General features: G+C 39.0%; 1 protein-coding gene across 1 annotated transcript in view; it reads right to left on the reverse strand.

Annotated features, from left to right (window-relative positions):
• BANK1 (B cell scaffold protein with ankyrin repeats 1) overlaps positions 1 to 24,646 on the reverse strand; it is a 323,758-nt gene that overhangs the window by 204,736 nt on the left and 94,376 nt on the right. Inside the window, exons 4-5 of the mRNA XM_068975577.1 lie at positions 14,025 to 14,163; positions 5,011 to 5,150 (exon numbers count right to left, since the gene is read on the reverse strand). Coding sequence (XP_068831678.1) covers positions 5,011 to 5,150; positions 14,025 to 14,163 — 279 coding nt within the window. The remainder of the gene's footprint in view (positions 1 to 5,010; positions 5,151 to 14,024; positions 14,164 to 24,646) is intronic.

Genomic DNA, 24,646 nt, shown 5'->3' on the forward strand with positions numbered 1-24,646 from the left:
TTTTTTTTTTTAAAGAAAAGTTAAGAGGCCTGGAAGTTCCCATTTTCTTTAAGTAGGAGGAATCTTCTGAAGACCTCTTTAAGGGAGATAATCACTAATGTTAAGTTTTAACTTAATGAAGAAACCAACCTGTAAAGGAACTAATGAAAAAAAATGGAAATTCCTTATGATGTGAGAGTTCTCTTAATCCATCCACTTCAACCCTATCTGGCTTCACAGTGTATTAAATATTTGTAGGCAGTAAATCAAAGATTGGATAATCAGTTCAGTTCAGTTCAGTCACTCAGTCGTGTCTGACTCTTTGCGACCCCATGAATCGCAGCACACCAGGCCTCCCTGTCCATCACCATCCCTCAGAAAAAATGGAGTAGCCATCATGGTCAACAAAAGAGTCCGAAATGCAGTACTTGGATGCAATCTCAAAAACGACAGAATGATCTCTGTTCATCTCCAAGGCAAACCATTCAATATCAGAGTTATCCAAGTCTATGCCCCAACCAGTAACACTGAAGAAGCTGAAGTTGAATGGTTCTATGAAGACCTACAAGACCTTTTAGAACTAACACCCCCAAAAGATGTCTTTTTCATTATAGGGGACTGGAATGCAAAAGTAGGAAGTCAAGAAACACCTGGAGTAACAGGCAAGTTTGGCCTTGGAATGTGGAATGAAGCAGGGCAAAGATGAATAGAGTTTTGCCAAGAAAATGCACTGGTCATAGCAAACACCCTCTTCCAACAACACAAGAGAAGACTCTACACATGGACATCACCAGATGGTCAACACCGAAATCAGATTGATTATATTCTTTGCAGCGAAAGATGGAGAAGCTCTATACAGTCAACAAAAACAAGACCAGAAGCTGACTGTGGTTCAGATCATGAACTCCTTATTGCCAAATTCAGACTCAAATTGAAGAAAGTAGGGAAAACCACTAGACCATTCAGGTACGACCTAAATCAAAACCCTTATGATTATACAGTGGAAGTGAGAAATAGATTTAAGGGTCTAGATCTGATAGATAGAGTGCCTGATGAGCTATGGAATGAGGTTTGTGACACTGTACAGGAGACAGGGATCAAGACCATCTCCATGGAAAAGAAATGCAAAAAAGCAAAATGGCTGTCTGAGGAGGCCTTACAAATAGCTGTGAAAAGAAGAGAGGCGAGAAGCAAAGGAGAAAAGGAAAGATATAAGCATCTGAATACAGAGTTCCAAAGAATAGCAAGAAGAGATAAGAAAGCCTTCTTCAGCGATCAATGCAAAGAAATAGAGGAAAAGAACAGAATGGGAAAGACTAGAGATCTCTTCAAGAAAATTAGAGATACCAAGGGAACATTTCATGCAAAGATTGGATAATACATATAGTTTAATAAAAAGTGGCAATGAAGTGCACCTAACACAAGGACGAAAATAAGATTTCAATAGGTATAAAGTAAAACATGCAAGATGATAAACATATTCAATGCAATATACCTTTTAATCAATAAGAACTACAACTAATAAAAATTATTTGGTACTATTCCAAAAACTCTCTTGAAAAACATGAGCCTAACGCTTTGATCAATAATTGCTATTATAGTTTAGCATTCTGACCTAGTTTGGTTTTTATATCTAGTTGTTCCTATATCTAGTTAAATTTATTGTTGCCCCTAGATAATTTTGTAAATAAGATGGAAGTCTCAAAGGCTTTAATTCTCTCAGTTAAATAGGAGTTACTAGTTTTTCTAACACTAATACTTTATCTTCCCAGGGCTTTGGATTTTTTCATCTGAATTCACTGTTCTAGGTGATGGTCTGAAAATTGTCCCTTTATGAGGCTATATGCTGGGGTTTAGTATTTATGCAAAAAAATACAAAATGATTTAGGAAGCAGTTAGGTAATAAGCTGGTTTAGCTAAAGTCTTCTGAAGCCTAATAGACATCTTCAAAATAAACTAAGAAAATAAAATTTCTCATTATCATTTCTTTCCTCAAATTCACAGAACGATCATTTTGCTATATGCCCTACAGTTTTTAAATGATAATAGAAAGTCGCTTACCACAAATTTGAGGATTACTGAAAACTAAAATCCATAGATTTCTCATTACTGTTCCTTCCCTCAAATTTCCAGAATGTTCATGTTATTAAATGCCCAAGAGCTTTGAAACGATTATAGGAAGTATCTAACTACTAATTTTAAGGATTACTTAAATCACATCTGCCATTAACATTTACAAGAAAACTCGGATAGCTCTTTTAGTATACCATTTCAGCTAAGTGGGTAGAATATTAAAAAAAACACACACAACCCTTAAATCTGCTGGTATATGTCCTCACAGATAAACAATAACTGTGGTGAATAAACTTCCAATGTATGCTGTTCTTGAGTAGAGATGGTCAGTGGACTATCTGCGACATACACAAATTTCCCAGTTTAAGTAGTTGAGAAGCATAGGAAAGAAATACCAGTGTTGTATGCTGGAGAGGAAAAGCATAACTTTTTACAGCTTTCAGAATATAACTTGCATGACAGCAAAGCGAAATGTCAAAACGAGCAATCAAACGTCCATAAGGAGAAACACAGTGTGGGTTGGGACACGTCCTCCGAGGCCAAGTGACCCTAAAGCACACCAAGGTTCCTTTGTGTCCCTGCAGGTCCTTCTTTTTAATCAAGGGTGGAGTCTGATTTTTACCATCTCAGCAAATTCATGGTAGGGACACCTCACACAGTCCGGATGCCAATGGATGAGATGAAACCCATTAGTCCAAGATGTAAAGGAAACTGACTGACACGCAGACTTCCCTTCCATCAGGATTGTGATGGTGTCGCTTGGTCTGGTCTGAAATCTCAGTCTCAGAATTTGTTTCATTTAAATCCACAACATTTATTGGTCCTCTTATGACAATAGTGCAAACTCTAAAATATCTTCAGTTGTATATATTAATCCAAATCTCTTAATGTTTCTTGCCAAGCCGTAGTCTACTGTCACCAACTTAGAATCATTCTACCTCTCAGGACTCAGAAAAGTGAAAGTGAAGTCGCTCAGTCATGTCCAACTCTTTGCGACCCATGGACTGTAGCCCATCAAACTCCTCCGTCCATGGGATTCTCCAGGCAAGAATACTGGAGTGGATTGCCATTTCCTTCTCCAGGGGATCTTCCTGACCCAGGGATTGAACCCAGGTCTCCCACACTGCAGGCAGACGCTTTAACCTCTGCGCCACCAGGGAAGCCCCAGGACTTAGGCCTCAGGTTTAAAGTGTCTCCCAAGAGTGAAAACCTGAATCAAGCTGTGACTGCCTGCAATCCCCCTTTCACTAGGCACCAGGGCTCAGTGGAGAGAATCCTTCCTCACCTCTCATTTCTGACACTGATGGTAGAAATGAAACAGATTATTTTTCTAGTTATCAAAAAACTACTCAAAAAAAGTTTGTGTTCATTCAAAGCTACAGAAGAAATCATGACTTGGATATTTGAAACATTCTGAAAAACTGTTTGAGTCATAAATTACATTCCATTTTCATTATACAGTAAATATTTTTTTTGCTCCCCAAAGGCAAAATCAACAGAAAAATGTGTTTTGGGGACTACTTTACTTCTATGCTGACTGAATACCTTATAATGCAATATAATGCTTCATTAGTCATTTTGCAATGAATAAAGTTTTTAAAGTAGAATAAGGTAGACATCACAGGAAAATGAAAAAATATCTGTATTTCAAGCTGTTACTTTTATTTTTGCTACAATATAGACATTTTGTCAAATGTCCTCAGGCTCCTCAGTCTGACAAATGGTATTTTACTCTCTATTCTCTAGGATATTTTAACCTTTTCCATTGTTCTAAAATATATCATTCATAAAAGGAGAATACTAATAGAAAAAAATGTGTCACACAAAACAAATAACAAAGCCACCAATTGAAACTAGTTTAAACAGTAAGGCTTCCTGACAACCTGTCAACATCATTATCACTGATGGTTTTGTTACAAACCTAAGGGAGTGTTTTGTGGTAAATCTAAAGATGACATGCGCAGTTCAACTACCTTTTTCTTCACCTTTCCTCTGGTCTACCTCCTCCTTCCCCCAGAAAAACCAAGGTAATTAAGCAAGGTTGTAATTCTAATTATCAAATAGCTATTGAATGAAATGACAGTTTTTTCAGTGAAGATTTGATGTAATAAGCATATAAAGAAGTTCCACACTAAGCAAGCTTTCTACTAAAAGTGGGTCATGTAACAACGACAACAACAGCAAAAAAATGCAGAAATTAAACAAATGGCTTACAATGAATCAAAATGCACATTTTACCTTCTCAGTCCATCAGGGCAGGGCACTCACAGTATCTACTGTTCACTGGAAAATGTCCAAACTAAGGGCCCTGGACAGGACTGTAAACTCCACAGCAAGTCATCACTGCCAATTACCACTATGTCACACCAGTGAAAAAAACCTGAAAACTCCTCTTTGTAGAGTTTCCAGAAGAGTTTATCTTTTCTGGAATTTCAAATAAATGTTATTAATTTAAAGAACTACTCTCACTGTCAGAAAAGAGTGATAAATGAAACTAAGAAAAAAAATACACCGAGCTTAGAAATGTCCTCATGAAAATAACAATTTCCAGGTTAACACCACACACTTGTTTTGATGGTATTCTTGACTTGTCTGAATCCTTAACTTCAAAATTTTATTTTGTATTACCCACATCTAGCTAAAGAGAAAATTCATTGTTTAAGAGTTCTCTTTAATCCTTTTGTCTTTATCTGGTCTGTAACAGCTTTAAAATGAGCCCATCAGAGTAGCCTTAATACTTTGTAATGGATAACCTGTTGTGACATCACCTGAAATGACTTGACTTATACTAACCAATTTATCTACATTTCTGCATCACAGAGGTCAATTTCTTCCTTTCCTATTGATCAGTAATTCATCTTATTCAACCAGCATTCAGACTTTATACTAAAGTATGTATTCATTTACTCTATGTTAGCTCTTTGGCTTATTACAGACTTCATGGAAAGATCAGCTTACCTGGTACACATCATCTCGTGGACCTGCAGCTCCCAACAGGCATTTCATAGCCTTCTGGGTTGTATAGTATTTAATCTCTGCTGTGGCCTTAATGATTCCATCACAGTAGACATCAACATTGACAGAGCCAGCAGGAAAATCTGTAAAACACAAATGAGAGGAGCTGAGTATATAAACAAATGTACCATATTATTACATCTCTTAGAGAATATGAAGTGAGGTTTTAAGAATTCATAACAATTTTACTAACTTTTAACATGAAATTGTTTTCTTTTTTATCCTTAGCAGTTAGAAATCACAAAACAAAATGTATACTTTTGCACTTAATTGTTTAAAAAAACTTAACAGATAAAAACATATATTAAAATTATAATAAAAGCAAAGCAATAAATCTTTTCTCCCTACCCTCTAACCTCCATTATTTTTGAGTAATCTATAATCATTTCTTGCCAGCAAATTTGGAAAACTCAGCAGTGGCCACAGAACTGGAAAAGGTCAGTTTTCATTCCAATTCCAAAGAAAGGCAATGCCAAAGAATGCTCAAACTACTGCACAATTGCACTCATCTCACATGCTAGTAAAGTAATGCTCAAAATTCTCCAAGCCAGGCTTCAGCAATACGTGAACCGTGAACTTCCTGATGTTCAAGCAGGTTTTAGAAAAGGCAGAGGAACCAGAGATCAAATTGCCAACATCCGCTGGATCATGGAAAAAGTAAGAGAATTCCATAAAAACATCTGTTTCTGCTTTATTGACTACACCAAAGCCTTTGACTGTGTGGATCACAAGAAACTGTGGAAAATTCTGAAAGAGATGGGAATACAGATCACCTGACCTGCCTCTTGAGAAATCTGTATGCAGGTCAGGAAGCAACAGTTAGAACTGGACATGGAACAACAGACTGGTTTCAAATAGGAAAAGGAGTACATTGAGGCTGTATATTGTCACCCTGCTTATTGAACTTATATGCAGAGTACATCATGAGAAACGCTGGACTGGAAGAAACACAAGTTGGAATCAAGATTGCCAGGAGAAATATCAATAATCTCAGATATGCAGATGACACCACCCTTATGGCAGAAAGTGAAGAGGAGCTAAAAAGCCTCTTGATGAAAGTAAAAGAGGAGAGCGAATAAGTTGGCTTAAAGCTCGACATTCAGAAAACGAAGATCATGGCATCCGTTCCCACCACTTCATGGGAAATAGATGGGGAAACAGTGGAAACAGTGGCTGACTTTATTTTTGAGGGCTCCAAAAACACTGCAGATGGTGATTGCAGCCATGAAATTAAAAGATGCTTACTCCTTGGAAGGAAAGTTATGACCAACCTAGATAGCATACTCAGAGACATTACTTTGCCGACTAAGGTCTGTCTAGTCAAGGCTATGGTTTTTCCTGTGGTCATGTATGGATGTGAGAGTTGGACTGTGAAGAAGGCTGAGCACCGAAGTATTGATGCTTTTGAACTGTGGTGCTGGAGAAGACTCTTGAGAGTCCCTTGGACTGCAAGAAGATCCAGCTAGTCCATTCTGAAGGAGATCAGCCCTGGGATTTCTTTGGAAGGAATGATGCTAAAGCTGAAACTCCAATACTTTGGCCACCTCGTGCGAAGAGTTGACTCATTGGAAAAGACTCTGATGTTGGGAGGGATCGGGGGCAGGAGGAGAAGGGGACGACAGAGGATGAGATGGCTGGAAGACATCACTGACTCGATGGACCTGAGTCTGAGTTAACTCCGGTAGTTGGTGATGGACAGGGAGGCCTGGTGTGCTGTGATTCATGGGGTCACAAAGAGTCGGACACGACTAAGCGACTGAAATGAACTGAACTGAGGTTGGTCATAACTTTCCTTCCAAGGAGTAAGCGTCTTTAATTTCATGGCTGCAATCACCATCTGCAGTGAGTTTGGAGCCCAGAAAAATAGTCTGACACCGTTTCCACTGTTTCCCCATCTATTTCCCATGAAGCGATGGGACCAGATGCCATGATCTTCGTTTTCTGAATGTTGAGCTTTAAGCCAACTGTTTCACTCTCCTCTTTCACTTTCATCAAGAGGCTTTTTAGCTCCTCTTCACTTTCTGCCATAAGGGTGGTGTCATCTGCATATCTGAGGTTATTGATATTTCTCCCGGCAATCTTGATTCCAGCTTGTGTTTCTTCTAGTCCAGCGTTTCTCATGATGTACTCTGCATATAAGTTAAATAAGCAGGGTGACAATACACAGCCTTGATGTACTCCTTTTCCTATTTGGAACCAGTCTGTTGTTCCATGTCCAGTTCTAACTTGTTGCTTCCTGACCTGCATACAGGTTTCTCAAGAGGCAGGTCAGGTGATCTGTATTCCCATCTCTTTCAGAATTTTCCACAATTTCTTGTGATCCACACAGTCAAAGGCTTTGGTGTAGTCAATAAAGCAGAAACAGATTTTTTCTGGAACTCTCTTGCTTTTTCGATGATCCAGCGGATGTTTAAGCATTAGTTTTACTTTATCTTCTGAAGAGGTTACACGACCTCTCACAATATTGCTTAGGGAAATTTGAAGCCAAAATAACAATCTTAGATTTAACTAGATCAAGAAGCTGAAGTTTCTCTTCTCATATTGCTTGACCAGACACTTCACTTACATTATAAAAAAAAAATGTAGAAAAGTTCTCCCTTTCAAAATTAAGTATTCACCCAATAGAGAATGTAACAGAAATCTCAAAAAACTGGGAGCAGTAAAGTAGAGTTACTGAAGTGAAATGAAATCAATTTCAGTAGATTTCACACAGACGATTTTGAAATCAAATATTGGTTTTGTTTATCAGAAAACAAATCAGGAGTTTTATAATGGGATGTTAACCTTCTGAAAAGTCAGGTGATAAATCATGAAAGATATGTGGTAAGAATATTGCTTAGTATAGGATATTTAAAATACTTTAATTTGTTTAGAATTTAACATGAGAATAAACTGATATATTCCTGATGTCTTGAGTCATTAGTTGACTCAAAATTTTACCATTAGATCAATTGATAATAATGTTGATTTTAGAGAAAACCTCCAAAGAGATGCCATTTGAAGTACTGCTTTCGCTGTATACACTTTCATATCTATTGAATGTCATTTATGCAACCAAGACCTAATTACTATTTCCACTGATAAATCAGGATGAACTTTTATGGCTTCCTCTGGTAGAAAGACCCTCCTTAGTAACATATTAATTGAATTGGCTTTTTCCTGACCACAACTCTGTGGTCACTGTGATGTCTACTTTGTATAGCTTCAGTAAAAATAAAAACCAATTAATTTAAAGACTCAACAGAAGAGAGGGAAAGTGAGTTCTGTTCTTTACTATCTAGACAAAGTAGGCAAGTGACATTTAACACCAGAATTACACACAAATGCAGGTCAAGATCACCAAACTAAGGAAGCATATGAGAGTCAGTTATGAAGATGAAAAAGGACACGGAAGGAAAAGATGGAACTCCCTACCTCCATCAGACATAGACACATAATAAAATATAGAGGAGCAATGGTTAAAAACAAAATTTAAATTTTAAATATCAAGTTCTAGGCCATTCAAGAATCTCTGACAACCCTCTCTGTCTCCACTATTTAAGTGGTCTATCCTTCCAGGTGGGGGCTTCCCTAGTGGCTCAGATGGTAAAGATTCTGCCTGCAATGCAGGAGACCCAGGTCTTCCTGGGTCAGGAAGATCCCTTGGAGAAGGGAAAGGCTACCCACTCCAGAGTTCTGGCCTGGAGAATTCCATGGATGGAGGAGCCTGGCGGGCTACTGTCCATGGAGTCACAAGAAGTCAGATGCTACTAAGTGACCAACACACACACACACACACACACACACACATCTTTCCAGGGGAGGAACAAACTAATTTATGGCAAATATAATCCAAAGGTATTTCTGAATATCAGAACTATATTCACTATTTCCATAAAATATATATATTTCACAAATTCATTAACTTAATAGCTTTTTGCTTTCTGTTTTTCTTTGTCTGAGAAGTTGTGTTCCTTTATCAACCAAATCTAGCACTTTACAACATAGTAAGCTTTGAATCAATCCACATAAAGTTTCTATAGGAACAGAAATAAACATAACACTTTTGATTGGAAATTATTATTAAATAAATATTGGTGGCTTCAAAATCTTAGTCACACCTAAAAATTACTACCAATTTAATACATGTTAAAACCATCTTCCTGAAGTATGATATTTAGAATAATTTCTTAACAGTTCTTTTTCTAAGTATGTTCAGCATACTTAGCACATCCTAAAGTATTTCCTTGTTTTTTAAATTAAATATGAAATTATAATTTACATTATCCAGAACTTAGCTTCTTAATTAATCAAGAAATTCTCTTTGTGGATACATTTTACATTCCTTTCAACTTTTAATTGATTGTCCCCCTGCTGTGTAAAATAATTTTCTGCCTGAGATGCAGGTACCAGAGGAATACTTTCTTCTTTCTGAGTTAAAATTATTTAATATTTCTCATTTACAGCTTCACATGTATTTTTATAAGTTTTGGCAAAAGGGGACTATAGAAGCTTCGAATTCCTGTAACACAAAACAATACCTGTCAGAGATGAATCTGTGGACATCATTATGAAGGTGTGCTTTTTAGAAAGTGAAGTCACATGAGCACTTTTTCTAGAGTGGAAAGAGACCAACAGAGAGAGGCCATCTCCTGAATTTGAAACATCAGTATTCTTCAAAAGAACCCTGAGAGTAGAGAAGCGTCCCTGGTATGTTTCCACTTCAGGGTTAGATCCTCCATTTTAATTTGGTATTCAAAGAAGCAGAACAAGAAAAATTTAAAACCTTAAATATGTTTAGACTAGTATTAGATGGTATGAGATACTAACTGAGATCATTTCCTGCCCTGGAAGTCATCAGTAGGTACAGGAGTTATACGTGAGATATTCAGAACCGGGAGTGCTCCTGAGCATGGTTGCCCAAGAGTGAAAGGGGACAAATTTTATATCAAGGGATGTGAACACAGGAGGAGGGAGTGGGCAATATGAGGAGTACAGTATTTATAGAGAAAGACACTTCAATTCTCTCCCAAAAGGCAGAGAAGGAAGTTTTAAAGCCACTCAAGTTTATGAGATTTGCTAGAGGGAGAGACTGCTATTTTGTTCCTCAGCTGGATGTCTCAGTGGTGTCTCATATATTATCTCCCTTATCTCCAAACATCCTGTACATGAGTACTTAAAATACAAGTACAGAAGTTGTTTTATCAGTAAGAAAACTGAGCACAGAAAGATCAAGAGACGTGTCTAAAGTTTCCCAGTAAATGGCTCAATACAGAATAAAAACAGCTCTTCTGGGCACCAGTTAAGTGTTTCCTTAACTTCACTGCAGATTCTGCCCAGATAGGTAGCCTGCAAGAGCACACTGGGTACTCCCTCTTATTCTGTAGCTGGTGTAGAGAAAAGGGAACTCCAGTGTACAGTCAGTGCTGTCCAATCAAACTTCCCGAGATGATGGATATGTTCCAATGAAGCACCTGACATATGCTTCGTGCAACTGAATTCTAAACTTTATTTAATTATAATAAAGTTTAAATAACCAGATGTGGCCAGTGGCTACCATATTGCCTGGTGCAGCTGCAAAACTTAGTTTCTCCAGCTATGGTTTGTGACCCTCTAGTTCATCATGACGTGAATTTAGGAGGTTCTGAATAACAGTGAAAAAAAATGGAAAAATATGTTTCTCTCTACTTACAGTACCCATATGTTCTTGCATGTTGTCTACTTTTCCATTACAGCTTGTAACATTTTAATCATAGTCGTATAAAATTTCCTGTCTGATAATTCCAACATCTGTGTCACACTTGTCCAACAAGCGTCACACCTGTCTGGTCTGATGCGCATTCTATCGCTCTGGACGGTTTTTTCCTTGCTTTCTGGCATATCTTGTAATTTCTTGTCGAAAAGCAGATATGTTGTTTGGGGTGAAAAGTGAAAGTGAAAGTCTCTCAGTCATGTCCAACTCCTTGTGACCCTATGGACTGTAGCCCACCAGGCTTCTCTGTCCACGGGATTCCCTAGGCAAGAATACTGGAGTGGGTTGCCATTTCCTTCTCCAGGGGATCTTCCCCACCCAGGGACTGAACCTGGGTCTACCATATTGCAGGCAGATTTTTTACTGACTGAGCCACCAGGGCTATTTGTTTGGGGTATACGAAGTAAAATAGGTAAGGGTGTAGTGAGAGTAATCTATCTAGGAGTTGGACTGTATCTACTGGTTGCTGTAGCTGTCGGTGCAAAGTCATCGACTTCCTCTCTCGTCCTTGTCTTCCCTCTTGATCCTGTGCGTCCCTAAGTACTGCTCCTCAGAAAGACACTGCATCTGCATACTTTCACGATGTAACCCACTGTCATTACACTGCTGTGGTAATCGTCATGTTGGGCAGGGGGGAGCACTTTAATCCTGTGATTCTCAGCCTTTGAGTGGGCCTGTGTCTTTTGCTGTGACCTCCACTAGCATTTCTGCCATGCCACAGCTTTCTTTCTCCCCCCTTAAATGAGACAGAAAGGCTAGAGGGGGCTCCCTTCCTCAGGTAGGATGAGACTCTGGTAAAGAGTTTCCCCCTGAAAAGTAGACCTTCTTTATGGAGAACACATGGAGAGTATTTCCCCCTGATTATGCTTCCTCTGACCCAGCAGAATCTTCCAGATCTTTCTCAGATCTTCACTGTGTGAATCTGATGGGATTCCTGGAGATAAATTCCACAAAATTATAGGTCTCATAAGACAACTCAGTGGTAAAGAATCCATTCACCTATCAATGCAGGAGACTCGGAAGACTCAGGTTTGATCCCTGGGTTGGGAAGAACCCCTGGAGATGGGAATGGCAACCCACTCCAGCGTTTTTGCCTTGAAAATCCCATGGACAGAGGAGCCTGGTGGGCTACAGTCCACGGGGTCACAAAGAGTCGGACACGACTGAGCACACAGCACACATAAGATGGCAGCCTCCAGGGGTTTCTTACTTTCAAGCTAGTTCACACTTAGCCTTCAGCGGTTCACGAGGATTACCATTTAGGTGTTCTTACCAGATTATGGCTGCAGAGACTTCTGCTCCAGGTAAGTGGGTCTTAGATGTCACTCTAGATTTACCTTTCTCTCCACATGTTGTAATGGTTGTTTGCCCTCCAACTTCAGTTCTCCAACGAGTTCAAGAAAAGTCACTGATTTTCAGGTTGTTCAGTTTTTTCTTGTTGTAAGAATGGGAGTGGCAGCTTTCAAGCTCTTTACATGTCATGGCTGAAACCATTAGTCTAAATATTGCTTTTAAAACCTTTGTTTTCATTATGTATTCATGCATACATCCTGCATCGTAACGTAAAATGTAGCTCTTGCTAGGGTTCAAAAATTTTTAAGAAACAGTACCATGAGGCAGAGAAAGTAAGACTCTGGGGCCATTTCTGCTGAGCCATGTCCCATCCATAGTCCCATACTTATTCATGGAACTATCCTATATATTGTTACATAACAGGCAACATTTTGTAAGACAATCTATCATTAACTTACAGAATACACTGGTTGAAAAAATAAGAGTTGGAGAGGTTTAATTAGCATAACTGGTAAATAATACTTTATTTATTTTTACTATAAATTAGTTGTTCAATCACATAGATAATATTATAGTCTCATATATCTTCGAAATTATGGAATAACAGTTTTCTATTTTTCTGAAAAACATCTGAAATTTGACATTTTATTCTTTCCACTGCTCTTAGCTACTAGGTAAACTGAACATAAAATCTTAATGTGAAAAATTTTATTTGACATTTTGATTTGGTATTTGGGAAGTATTATCTCAGTACTTCTTAATTTGCAATATTGATTTTTCTGTAGTGATTTTAGTCTAACTAGATTTAGTTTAACTTCTAAACTAATTATAAATTACTGTTCATTAAATCATTTTAAAAATATGACATAAGGAAGTAAGAGGCTTTGGAAGAAAAGCAAAAGAAACAGAATTCTTTCTCACTTCACTTCTGCATGTCCTTGTCCATGACAGGAAGCAGTGTCTAAGATGTTTATAGAGTCTTCCCTTTCTATAATCCAACTCTGATCTAAGCTGTGTGAGGATATCCACAGAAGGGACACATACTTTATACAACACAACAGAAAAGATTTGTAAATGCTTTGTAAATGGATATCACTAGAGTTAAATTCTAAAAAGAAAACAAAAAAACTCTGGATGCGTTTGACATACTCTTTAATTTTTTACTACATTTTCGAATTCATAATAAGATTGAATATCTTTGTATTTTAAAATACTTAAATTCACATTTATAAAGTTTTATTCTCTGATTGTAAAAGGACACCATAGATTTAAAAAACCAGCAAGTCCTACATTTATATCAAAACATTCAGAAATTAATATATTGGATTTTGATTTTAGTACAATTATCAAGACAAGTCTGTATATTTTACCTGCAATTTTAAATCTGATATGATTTATCATGTTGAAGCAAACTTGGATAATAAATGGTTAGGTTCATAATTTAAAAAAGGAAAAGAGGGGAGATTGTATATAGATATGGTACCAAGATGATAAAATAGTGAAAAAGAACTATGCTTTCCAAACAAGCAAAAACATACTCAGGGGCATGGCAGAAACAAAAAACAAACAAAAAAAATTACAAATGAAAATCCAAATGTTTGCTCATCCTGTTACAATAAAGCGAATGATTTTAATTCCTTAATTTAATAGCTAACATTTAAAGTGCTCTTTGCTAACACAGTTAAAAGTACATGATATTACTGCCTGTCATTTTACCACATGGTACATAGGCTAATTTCTCATAATTCACACATTCATGCTTTTGCAAACTCAGATTAATAATAACAGCCTTGGATGTGTGAAAGCTAAACACAGGAAACACCTGCAGAACAATATTAGTTTCTGTAGAGAAGTGAAACCATTTACCAGAAATTTATTGAAAGAAACTCAGAATGATGTTTTATATTTATTAAAGCATAAAACAATTTCTTACCTAAAGCTTTCATACTCCAGACACTTTTATTCCAGAGGGCCGGCTGTGTTCTAATGCATTTACTATTTGATGTAAATTCAACCTCCACAGCATCACTGGTTACTTCATCTCTCAAAATAATAAATATTTCACCAGGATTCTATATGATGACAAATATAACTCAGTTAGGCATTTGAAAAGTTTTCATTAACCAACCAAATAAATACACTTATTAGTGATAAAGGTCCAACATGTAATTAGTGTAAACAACTCATCTGCCAGGCAGGAGACCCGGGTTCAATTTCTTGGTGGGACAGATCCCTTGAAGGAGGAAATGGCAATCCACCTCAGTATTCTTGCCTGGGAAATCCCACAGACAGAGGAGCGTAATGGGCTACTGTCCATGGAGTTGCAAATGTAGGACACAACTTAGGGACCATCGTGTCCACAGTTTCAGCCATACTCATAAATGAAATATGTAAAGGTGAGCCTCACAAGATTTTAAGTTTATTAACTTATGTCTACCGAATATTTATTTTTCCCAGCACCATATTTTGCAAATGAATCGACTGAGTTCATAGTTGCTCCCTTTTCCTTTCACCTCTTCCCTGTGTGAGAGGTTCTATGCAGGGAATGTAATTCAATTGCTAAACAAATTCTTCCCCCCCCACCCCAAATCCCTTTCTTTCACCTTTCTAGGACTTGGTGTATTTATCTATAAATTAGAGGATTGAACACGTTTAGCTTTAAGACCTCTTATACTTTAAATAAGATGAATTGGTTTAGATGTCTAATACAGTTGACCCTTGAACAACATAACTGTTAGGAGCACCTACTGGCCCTCTGCATAGTGGAACATCCATAGAAGATTGATAGCACACCCTCTGCAACAGCAGTATCCTGATTCAACCGACTGCAGATCATGTTGTACTGGGGTATTTACTACTGAGAAAAATCCATGTATAAGTGGACCCATGCAATTCAAAACCCCTATTGTTCAAGGGTCAAGTGTATTGTTAATCTTACCAATAAGAGATTCTTTTGTTACTCTTTATGATGAATACCAGTGAAGGCTGTTGGGTTGACTACAGGTTATAAATCTAAAAGTTTCAAGATTTTATTAAGGTGGAAAAGCTAGGGAAGCCCAAATATATGTATATAAGATTCAAATTGCCAACATCTGTTGGATCACAGAAAAAGCAATAGAATTCTAGAAAAAATATTTCTGCTTCATTGTCTGTACTAAAAACATTGACTGTGTGGATCACAACAAACTGTGGGAAATTCTTAGTGATGGGAATACCAGACTACCTTTCCCACTTCCAGAGAAACCTATATGCAGGTCAAGAAGAAACAGTTATAACCGGACATGGAATGACTGGTTCAAAACTGAAAAAAGAGTATGTCAAGGCTGTATATCATTACCCTGCTGATTTAACTTATATGCAGAATACATCATGTGAAATGCTGAACTGGATGAAACAGAAGCTGGAATCAAGATTCCCATGAGAAATATCAACAATCTCAGATATGCAGATGCTACCACCCTAATGGCAGAAAGCGAAGAGGAACTAAAGAGCATCTTGATGAAAATAAAAGAGGAGAGTGAAATATCTGGCTTAAAATTCAACATTCAAAAAACTAAGATCATAGCATCTGGTCCCATCACTTCATGGCAGATAGATGGGGAAGAAATGGAAACTGTGACAGATTTTATTTTCTCGGGCTCCAAAATCACTGCAGAGAGTGACTGCAGCCATGAAATTAAAAGACACTTACTGCTTGGAAGAAAAGCTATGACAAACCTACCCAGTGTATTAAAAAGCAGAGCCATCACTTTGCTGACAAAGGTCCATATATAGTCAAAGCTATGGTTTTTCCAACAGTCATGTATGGATGTGAGAGTTGGACCATAAAGAAAGCTGAGCACTGAAGAATTGATGTTTATGAACTGTGATGCTGGATAAGACTCTTGAGAGTCCCTTGGACAGCAAGGAGACCAAACCAGTCAATCCTAAAGGAAACTAACCCTGAACATTCACTGGAAGGATTGATGCTGAAATTGAAGTGCCAATACTTTGGCCACCTGATGGGAAGAGCTGACTTATTGGAAAAGACCCTGATGAGGGAAAGATTGAGGACAGGAAAAGAAGGGGATGACAGAGGATGAGATTGTTGGATGGCATCACAAACTCAATGGATATGAGTTTGAACAAACTCCATGAGACAGTGAAGGACAGAGAAGCCTGGTGTGATGCAGTCCGGGGGGTTGCAAAGGGTTGGACGTGACTTAGCAACTGAACAACAACTACAAAGATATAAGGGGTTATTGAAAAACCTTTTTGAAAAAAAACCCTAAGAGAAAACAAAGGATAAGAAGATTGGATTTAATACAGAGAAAAGGAAGGGATAAACATCTTTTGAGCATCTGTTTTCTACTGGGTTTCCAGGTGGAACAGTGGTAAAGAATCCACCTGCCAATTCAGGAGATGTAAGAGACATGGGTTCAATCCCTGGATCAGGAAGATTCCCTGGAGGAGAAAATGACACCCTACTCCAGAATACTTGCCTGGCAAATTCCAGGGACAGAGGAGCCTAGTGGGCTACAGTCCATGAAATCACAAAGAGTTAGACATGACTGACTGAGGATGCATTCATGTATTTTATACTGGCTAATCACTTTTTATATAAAGCCATTTCCTTTAATCCTCACCAAAACACACACACACACACACATACCTCAAAAACCAATATGGAAGGCTATTATATTTCTATTTTAAGATGAGAGTAATGAATATAAAGATTTACATTCTGAAAATCAATCAGAATTATTTAAATTAAACTGTACTATTGTTTACATGATGCTGTTTTAACCTTCAAAATAACTAAAATGAAATATATTTTATGTTTATTTCAGATATCACATGTCAAAGGCTTTCTTCAAAGTCAAACTGCATTTTAGTCTTTCACAAAATAAACAGGAATCCCATTTATATGCTCTTATAAAACTGTGTTTACCCAAAAGTCATTAATTTCAAAGTTCTCTTATTTAAATATTATTTCCCTAAGCATAAATCACCCACGAATAAAACTTACATTTTTAATGCTCTGTAGTATGGGGTTTTTACAAATATGTTGATGTTAAAAAAAATCATTTCAGCTGACACACATCCACCTCTGGCATTTTTCCAGCAGAGTCTAGCGCTCCCAAGTATTTGTCCACAGGATATTCTGAACTAAATTTCTCTACATCAATTAAATTGCACTTTTAGAAAAGATCCCATGAGTCCCCCTACTGCTCTGGCTTCACACATCCAACCTCTGGGAAATGCTTCCACACATCCAACCTCTGCGAAATGCTTCTGTTTCTGGGCCGATGCCTCCTCATGCACTACTTCATCTGAGTCTGAGGTCAGCAACTGGAGCTCCTTCCGGTCCTCACGCCTGCCACTTCCTCTTCAGAGACCACACTTCCAAGGCAGTTCCTTAGTCCCTCACTTGCTCACATCCGTCTCCTTACTTTGCAGCTTTAATGACTTCCCATTTTCACTCTGGCTCTAATCCAGCTTCAAAGTTCTTTGGTGTTTTCTTCTATTTGTTCATCCCTTCCTGTAAAACTCTGACCTCTCGCCTTCCAAATTCAATAATCCCGAGCATCCTCTGGTGTATATTCAGCCAGCAACTCATCCTCATTCGTGGGTGCTCACATGCCGTGCTGCGCTAAGTCACTGTAATCATGTCCGACTCTTTGTGATCCTATGGACTGTAGCCTGCCAGGCTCCTCTGTCCATGGGATTCTCCAGCAAGAATACTTCAGTGGGCTGCCATTTTCTCCTCCAGGGGATCTTCCCAACCCAGGGATCGAACCCATGTGTCTTAAGTCTCCTGCATTGGCAGGCGGATTCTTTACCACTGGTGCCACCTGGGAAGCCGGGTGCTTCCATGAGCTGCTTCTTATGCACCAGATTCTCTCCCACCTTTCAACCATCTTCAGAGAAGAGAGCTAAACAAAAGATCAGCACACTGACCATCCCCAAGGAGGCACTGACACCTCATTTGTAACTGGGACAAGCTCCAAGGGCATGTAATCTCTGAAGATGCACAGAACCTACACTTGTTTTAATGTTCTGCTATCACACCTTGAAATGCTTAATAATTAGAACTGGGGTCTCTACCTTTTCATTTCACACTGGGCCCTACTTATTAGGAAGCCGCTCCTATTTGCACATAATGTTGGCATGCTTTTGAGTTCCTACTCTCCCTCCATTTCCTCATACTTATCCTGTTCACCAAGGTCCATCTCAGGTTTCACGTACAGCTTCCAAAGGGATCATAAAACATTTCACACGTGTACTCATCATCTGAACCTTTCTAAGTCATGCCCTCTGGTCTTAATAAGTTTTTTATGTCTGTATTGAGGCTTCCCAGACAGATTTTAAACACCCTGAAGATATTTTAATTTTTTATATCATTTTGGCATCTTGTAAGAATTAGGTACATAAGAGGTACTCTGGGGAACTCCCTAGTGGTTCTAGGTTAAGACTTTACCTTCCAATGCAGGGGGTGTGGGTTGGGGAGTTAGGATCCCATGTGACTTGCAGCCAAAAAACAAAAATACAAGCAATACTGTAACAAATTTAACAGACTTTAAAAGTGGTCCAAATCAAAAAAAAATCTTAAAAAAAAATTGAAAAGGCAATCTATATGTATTTTCAAATTGAGATGGAATAAGCCTATAAAAATATGACTTTTTTTTTTTTTTTTACATTGAGCAAGCATTATTCCTTATCCCTCTCAGGACTCACAGGTTCATCTGCTTCTTGCATCTCCATGCTCAAAGGAGGCTGCTGAGGAGGGAAGGCCTGCACTAATCCAGCCCTGTTTTTCATTTTTATGAAAGTGAAAATAGTGAAAGTAAGTGTTAGTTGCTCAGTCATGTCTAACTTTTTGCAGCCCCAGGGACTGTAGCTCACCAGGCTCCTCTGTCCATGGAATTCTCAGGCAAGAATACTAGAGCAGGTTGTCATTCCCTTCTCCAGGGGATCTTTCAGACCCAGGGACTGAACCCGAGGCTCCTGCATTGCAGGCAGATTCTTAATTGTCTGAGTCATTGGGGAAGCCTTAATTATTATGGATATCTTAATTAAAGCTACAATTATATGGACATATTTAATTTAATGGAGGAAATATTAGGACATTCAAATGGTCATAAATTCAGTTTTATCAGAAGATGCTATTTTGCTCTCAAATCTAACTTCTTTGTTTACACCTTTTCTGGCTCTGAGCATTCAAATTGAGAAAGAGTTATAATAATAATCACTACCAAACTCTCTAGATTTGCTGCATTAAAAACAAACCTTGAGACCTCACTAAAAGGGCTGGAACTTTGTCTGCAGTACAACACATCGGTAGTGGAGTTTCTAGATTGTCTCGGGGTGGGTGCCCTTCTAGACTTTAATGAATCATTAAGCACATGTAACAAAGGATTTTGATCCTCGTGGATCGTATCAGCTTACTTTGACTTGTGCATCCAGACCAATGGCTCTTTTCATATATCCATAATTAATAGGAACTAGCTCTACAAGCACAGTTGCACGGGCATGGGCCTTATTAAGCCAGCACTATGCAAGGCCCTGAAGCTGACCCTGACCTGACCTATGACAGCAGAGCAAGGATTAGGTCATGGCAATGGTTCCAAATTTGGCTGCTAATTCTCACCTTGGAGAATCACCTGGGAAGCTTTTAATGTCCAGGCCAAAACTCAAACTATTTATATCTGAATCTCTAACAGCAGGATTCAGACATTTTTACTTTGTAAAACCTCCCCAAGTCATCCCTCAGTTCAGTTCAGTTCAGTCGCTCAGTCGTGTCCAACTCTTTGTGACCCCATGAATCAAGGAGTACGTCAAGGCTGTATATTGTCACCCTGCTTATTTAACTTCTATGCAGAGTACATCATGAGAAATGCTGGGCTGGAAGAAGCACAAGCTGGAATCAAGATTGCCGGGAGAAATATCAATCAACTCAGATATGCAGATGACACCACCCTTATGGCAGAAAGTGAAGAGGAACTAAAAAGCCTCTTGATGCAAGTGAAAGAGGAGAGTGAGAAAGTTGGCCTAAAGCTCAACATTCAGAAAACGAAGATCATGGCATCTGGTCCCATCACTTCATGGGAAATAGATGGGGAAACACTGGAAACAGTGTCAGATATGCTGCTTAATTTGAGAAACACTTGATTAAAAGGAAAAAAAAACACCTTTTTGTCATTGTAAAACCTTACCACTGAAGGGGTAATGTTCACAACATCGACATTTTAGGCAGTGACACACACAATAATTTTTTGCTGCTTTTACTGTTATGTTTCAATTAAATCATAGGACCTGACTTTAAGTTAAGGTAGGTTATCAAGATCTAATCTGAGATTTGATGTCAGAAATCAGTGGGCAGTGCTGTTAGTTTCTGTGTATTGTTTTAAACTGTATTCAGTGCCGAGGAGTGAACAGTAAGGCACTAATCTCAGAGGTTTTTGTAGCTTCCCCATGGGCCCTGCTAAGAGTCCTTCATATATATTCTCAGAGTTTCTCTAGATTCACTGGTTATACAATCTGTGATCTGAACAGATTTGGGTTTGGAGACTCATATTATGGTTGCAGACACAGACATATACATCAGTGAGGGTCAAATAAAATGAAGGTCTTTACCAGGGGATGTGCCATGTTCTAGGACTCAGAAAAACAAGTCAATGGAATTAATATAGCTATAATTGCTGATAAAGCCCATTAAAAGGTTTTTTTTTTGTGTGATGGTACTATAAGTTTAAGATTTAAATTTGCTCAAAAATCAACAAGTAACCAGTCTTATCTGAACAGTAGCTATGGAAGAATAACATAAACATAAAGAAATATATATAACTATATGAAAGGAAGTAAGAGGTTCAGGGTGGACGAAAGCTGAGATTGCAGCAGATTCTACCAAAAGGAAGGGAAAATGCCATATTGAAGTCCTGCCTACACAGATAAGACAAGATAAAAATAAGCTCCTCTTAGCTGCTCTTTAGGATGGAAGAAGCACTAGAGAGGCCATTACTGACCCATGATTGGGGCTCCAGGAGAGGCAGGAGGCATTTAGAGCAAATCACAGTATTTCTGAAAGGGCCATAGAGGAAAACACTCAAAGGATCCCTCTTAAAGCTTCAGGTCAAATCCATTAAAAAATCATCCAGTGACTGGATTACTGCTTAGACATGATGCCTCTCTAACAAGAAGGGCTTCCCAGGTAGCGCGAGTGGTAAAGAACCCTCCAGCCAATGCAGGAGATGTAAGAGAAGTGGGTTTGATCCCTGGGCTGGGAAGATCCCTTTCCCACTCCAGTATTCTTGTGGCAACCCACTCCAATATTCTTGCCTGGAGAATTCCATGGACAGAGGAGCCTGGCGGGCTACAGTCCATGGGGTGGCAAAGAGTCGGACACAACTGAAGCAACTTAGCACAGCATAGCACAGCTCTAACAAGTGATCACAGAACTGCCTGGGCTGCAGACAAGCCTCTGAAGAAGAGCACTGCCTCCTTGAATGCCATTCCTAGGGTGATTTGAAGGTGACCTATTACTGAGAGGCATGAATGTATTTTCTATCCTCTGGTGCAGGATTTAACCTTGACACTACTGACATTTTGGGACCAGAGAAGTCACTGCTGTGGGGAACGCCCTGTGCACTGTGGGATTTTTACTAGCATCCCTGGCTTCTACTCAGCAGATGCCAGGAGCAACCCCCAGTTACGACAAACTTGTCTATAGACTTTGCCAGATATCTCCTTGGGAGAGACAGCCAAATCACTCCCAGATGAGAATCATTGTTCTGAGGGATTTTTCCTGAGAAATTAATGAAATTAGGACTGTGGGGTAAATACACAGAAAAGGGAAAAGAAGCTAGCAAATAACAGACCAGGTTCAGTTCTGTTTTAGATGTTATTTCAATGGGAGAATGCCTCCCAAGTGGATAATTCATCAGGAACAAAATTGGGTAAGATTACTTTGAACAATGGACTTGTTTGGAAGACTTAGAACTCACTGATTTCATATCTCTCACGATATGTTACCCTATACAAGACAAAATCAAGAGGAATATGCTAGAAAAGCAAGTATCTTGGCCCATAAAAAACAACAAAAAGCTTAACAAACACTAAAAGAGAACAAAGCCTGCTAATGTTAGAAAAGGGAAAAGAAGAGGCTGAATTAAGCAGATTTAAACTGTTAAGACCCATTTAGGTGTTTCTTAAAAAGACAGAGAATAAGTTATATAAATAGAACACTGGAGGCACATCTTCACTAGTGCACGCACGCGCACACACACACACACACACACACACACACACACACACAATCCTGTCAAAAGAAAAAAAATGTTTTTCTGCTGTTTTTAAAGTGGCACAAATTTCAAGGTCCAGGAAAGAAACAATGCTGGGAAAGATGACTAGGCAGAAGGAATCAAAAGGGCCAGGCTCTAGGGGTCAAAAGCCGCAGAAGGCTCACCTGCAGCCTCAGTTACACCGATAAACGCCACTTCTCCAGAGCAGAGGAGGGCTCAGGGAGAGCACTTGGCTTGCGGCAGGTCTACAGACTCAAGCCATTCTGCAGCAGGAGACAGCAGGAGAGACCTAAACTAATTCCCTGTTCATCAGAAAGAATGAAGATGACACCAATAGACTGAATCAGTCAACTCAACAATGGCATGCTGGAAACTTTAAGGTATAAGGGGAAATTCATAGAATTTGAATATGCTGGGAGCAGAAGCAGCACATCTCAAATATGACCTGGTGCCTGGCAATGACAGTCTCATAAATTTCTAGATTTTATACAACGGCAAAGAAGTCTCAAATATCATTTCTGGAGAGAGGAAGCTATATATTTAAGTGGATTCCATTTACCCAGTAACTTGAAGACTTCTCAGAAACGAGTAAGTGTAAAGGTTGTGCTTCCAGACAACTGGTATAGACTGAATGCTATCCTGGGCTTCCCAGGTGCTGCTAGTGGTAAAAGAACCCACCTCCCAATGCAGAAGACATAAGAGATGCAGGTTCCTGGTAAATATGAAACATGATTTTCACTCATCTTTCTTGTGGTGCATGAAAACTGGGACATGAATTTAGACTATACTAAGATCTAGGTTCTAAGAATACAAGATTTTGACTTGGGTGACTATTTTTGGTCCATGGATCAGTCTGTTTCAATTTTTAGTGTGTACATGCTAAGTCGTTTCACTTATGTCCAACTTTGTGCGACCTTATAGACTGTAGCACTCCAGGCTTCTCAATCCACAGGATTCTCCAGGCAAAAATACTGGACTGGGTTGTCAAACACTCCTCTAGGGGATCTTTCTGACCCAGGGGTTGAACCGGTGTCTCTTATATCTCCTGAAATGCCACTTGGGAAGCTGGCTGGTGCTAAAATAGTCTTATATGATCTTTCAAATCTTAGGATTATTTAAAAAGTGGGGCTCCCAAGAAAGATTTGGGATTGAAATAATTTAATTCAGACCCTTCGAAGATTCTGATAGAATTATATCCATGTCAATAAATAAAAGACAGTCCACAATTCTGCTATGGAAAGAACCCTGGTCCTCCCCAACCACCTGAGTGCGTGATTTCTACCTGGAGGGTAGTGGGATTTAATTTTTGGATTTTGATGTCTCTGCAATTTAATAATGGAAAGGTTTTATATTGTTCAAATTTTACTGTTGCAGATATTTTTAAAAGCAGCCAGTTAGACTCATTGCATAATTCTTCGTGAGCAATTTTTAGTTCCAGAGGGTTTTTTTTTTTCTTACTTTGACTTTACCTATTTGAGAATAGTCCTCATTTCCCTTTTATAGTCTCTTCTGCTGATTTCTGTCTCTTCCATTATTTCTCAATAGGAGCTGCTGGTTCTGATTGTTTGGCTGGGCTTCCTTCCTCAAGTAGGCTGTAATATTTCTTTGCCTGATTCCTCTGTCTCAGTTCCCTCCAACCTGTACAGTTCTGGTTCCTGGGGTCTCTAAGGGAGTGCCAAAGAAGTTTTTGTTCCTCTGGCACTGATAACATAGTAACTTAAATTGTTGGCAATTCTCCTGCTTGTGCATGAGGTCTGGAGATGAGGGAAATAAGCTTTTCAAAATTGCACAGAACATTCTGCTTCTGCCAGGGCTGCTGGAACCAGCAGGATCAGAGGATTCTCTCCCCAAATATGCCTCCCAGTAAGCAGACAAGTGAGCTTCCCTGGTAGCTCAGCTGGAAAAGAATCCGCCTGCAGTGCAGGAGACCCTGGTTTGATTCCTGGGTTGGGAAGGTCCCTTGAAGAAGGGATAGGCTACCCACTCCAGTATTCTCAGGCTTCCCTGGTGGCTCAGATGGCAAAGAATCTGTCTCCTGCAATGCGGGAGACCTGGGTTTGATCCCTGGGTTGGGAAGATCCCCTGGAGAAGGGCATGGCAATCCACTCCAGTATTCTTGTCTGGAGAATCCCCATGGACAAAGGAGCCTGGTGGGCTACAGTCCATGGAGTTACAAAGAATTGGACATGACTGCGTGACTAAGCACAGTCCAGCAAGCAGACAAGTGCCGCTCCTGTAACCTAAATACTGGCATCTACCTGAAGGACCCTCTCAT

The sequence above is a fragment of the Capricornis sumatraensis genome, chromosome 7 (assembly GCF_032405125.1).
Source record: "Capricornis sumatraensis isolate serow.1 chromosome 7, serow.2, whole genome shotgun sequence".
NCBI lineage: Eukaryota > Metazoa > Chordata > Mammalia > Artiodactyla > Bovidae > Capricornis > Capricornis sumatraensis.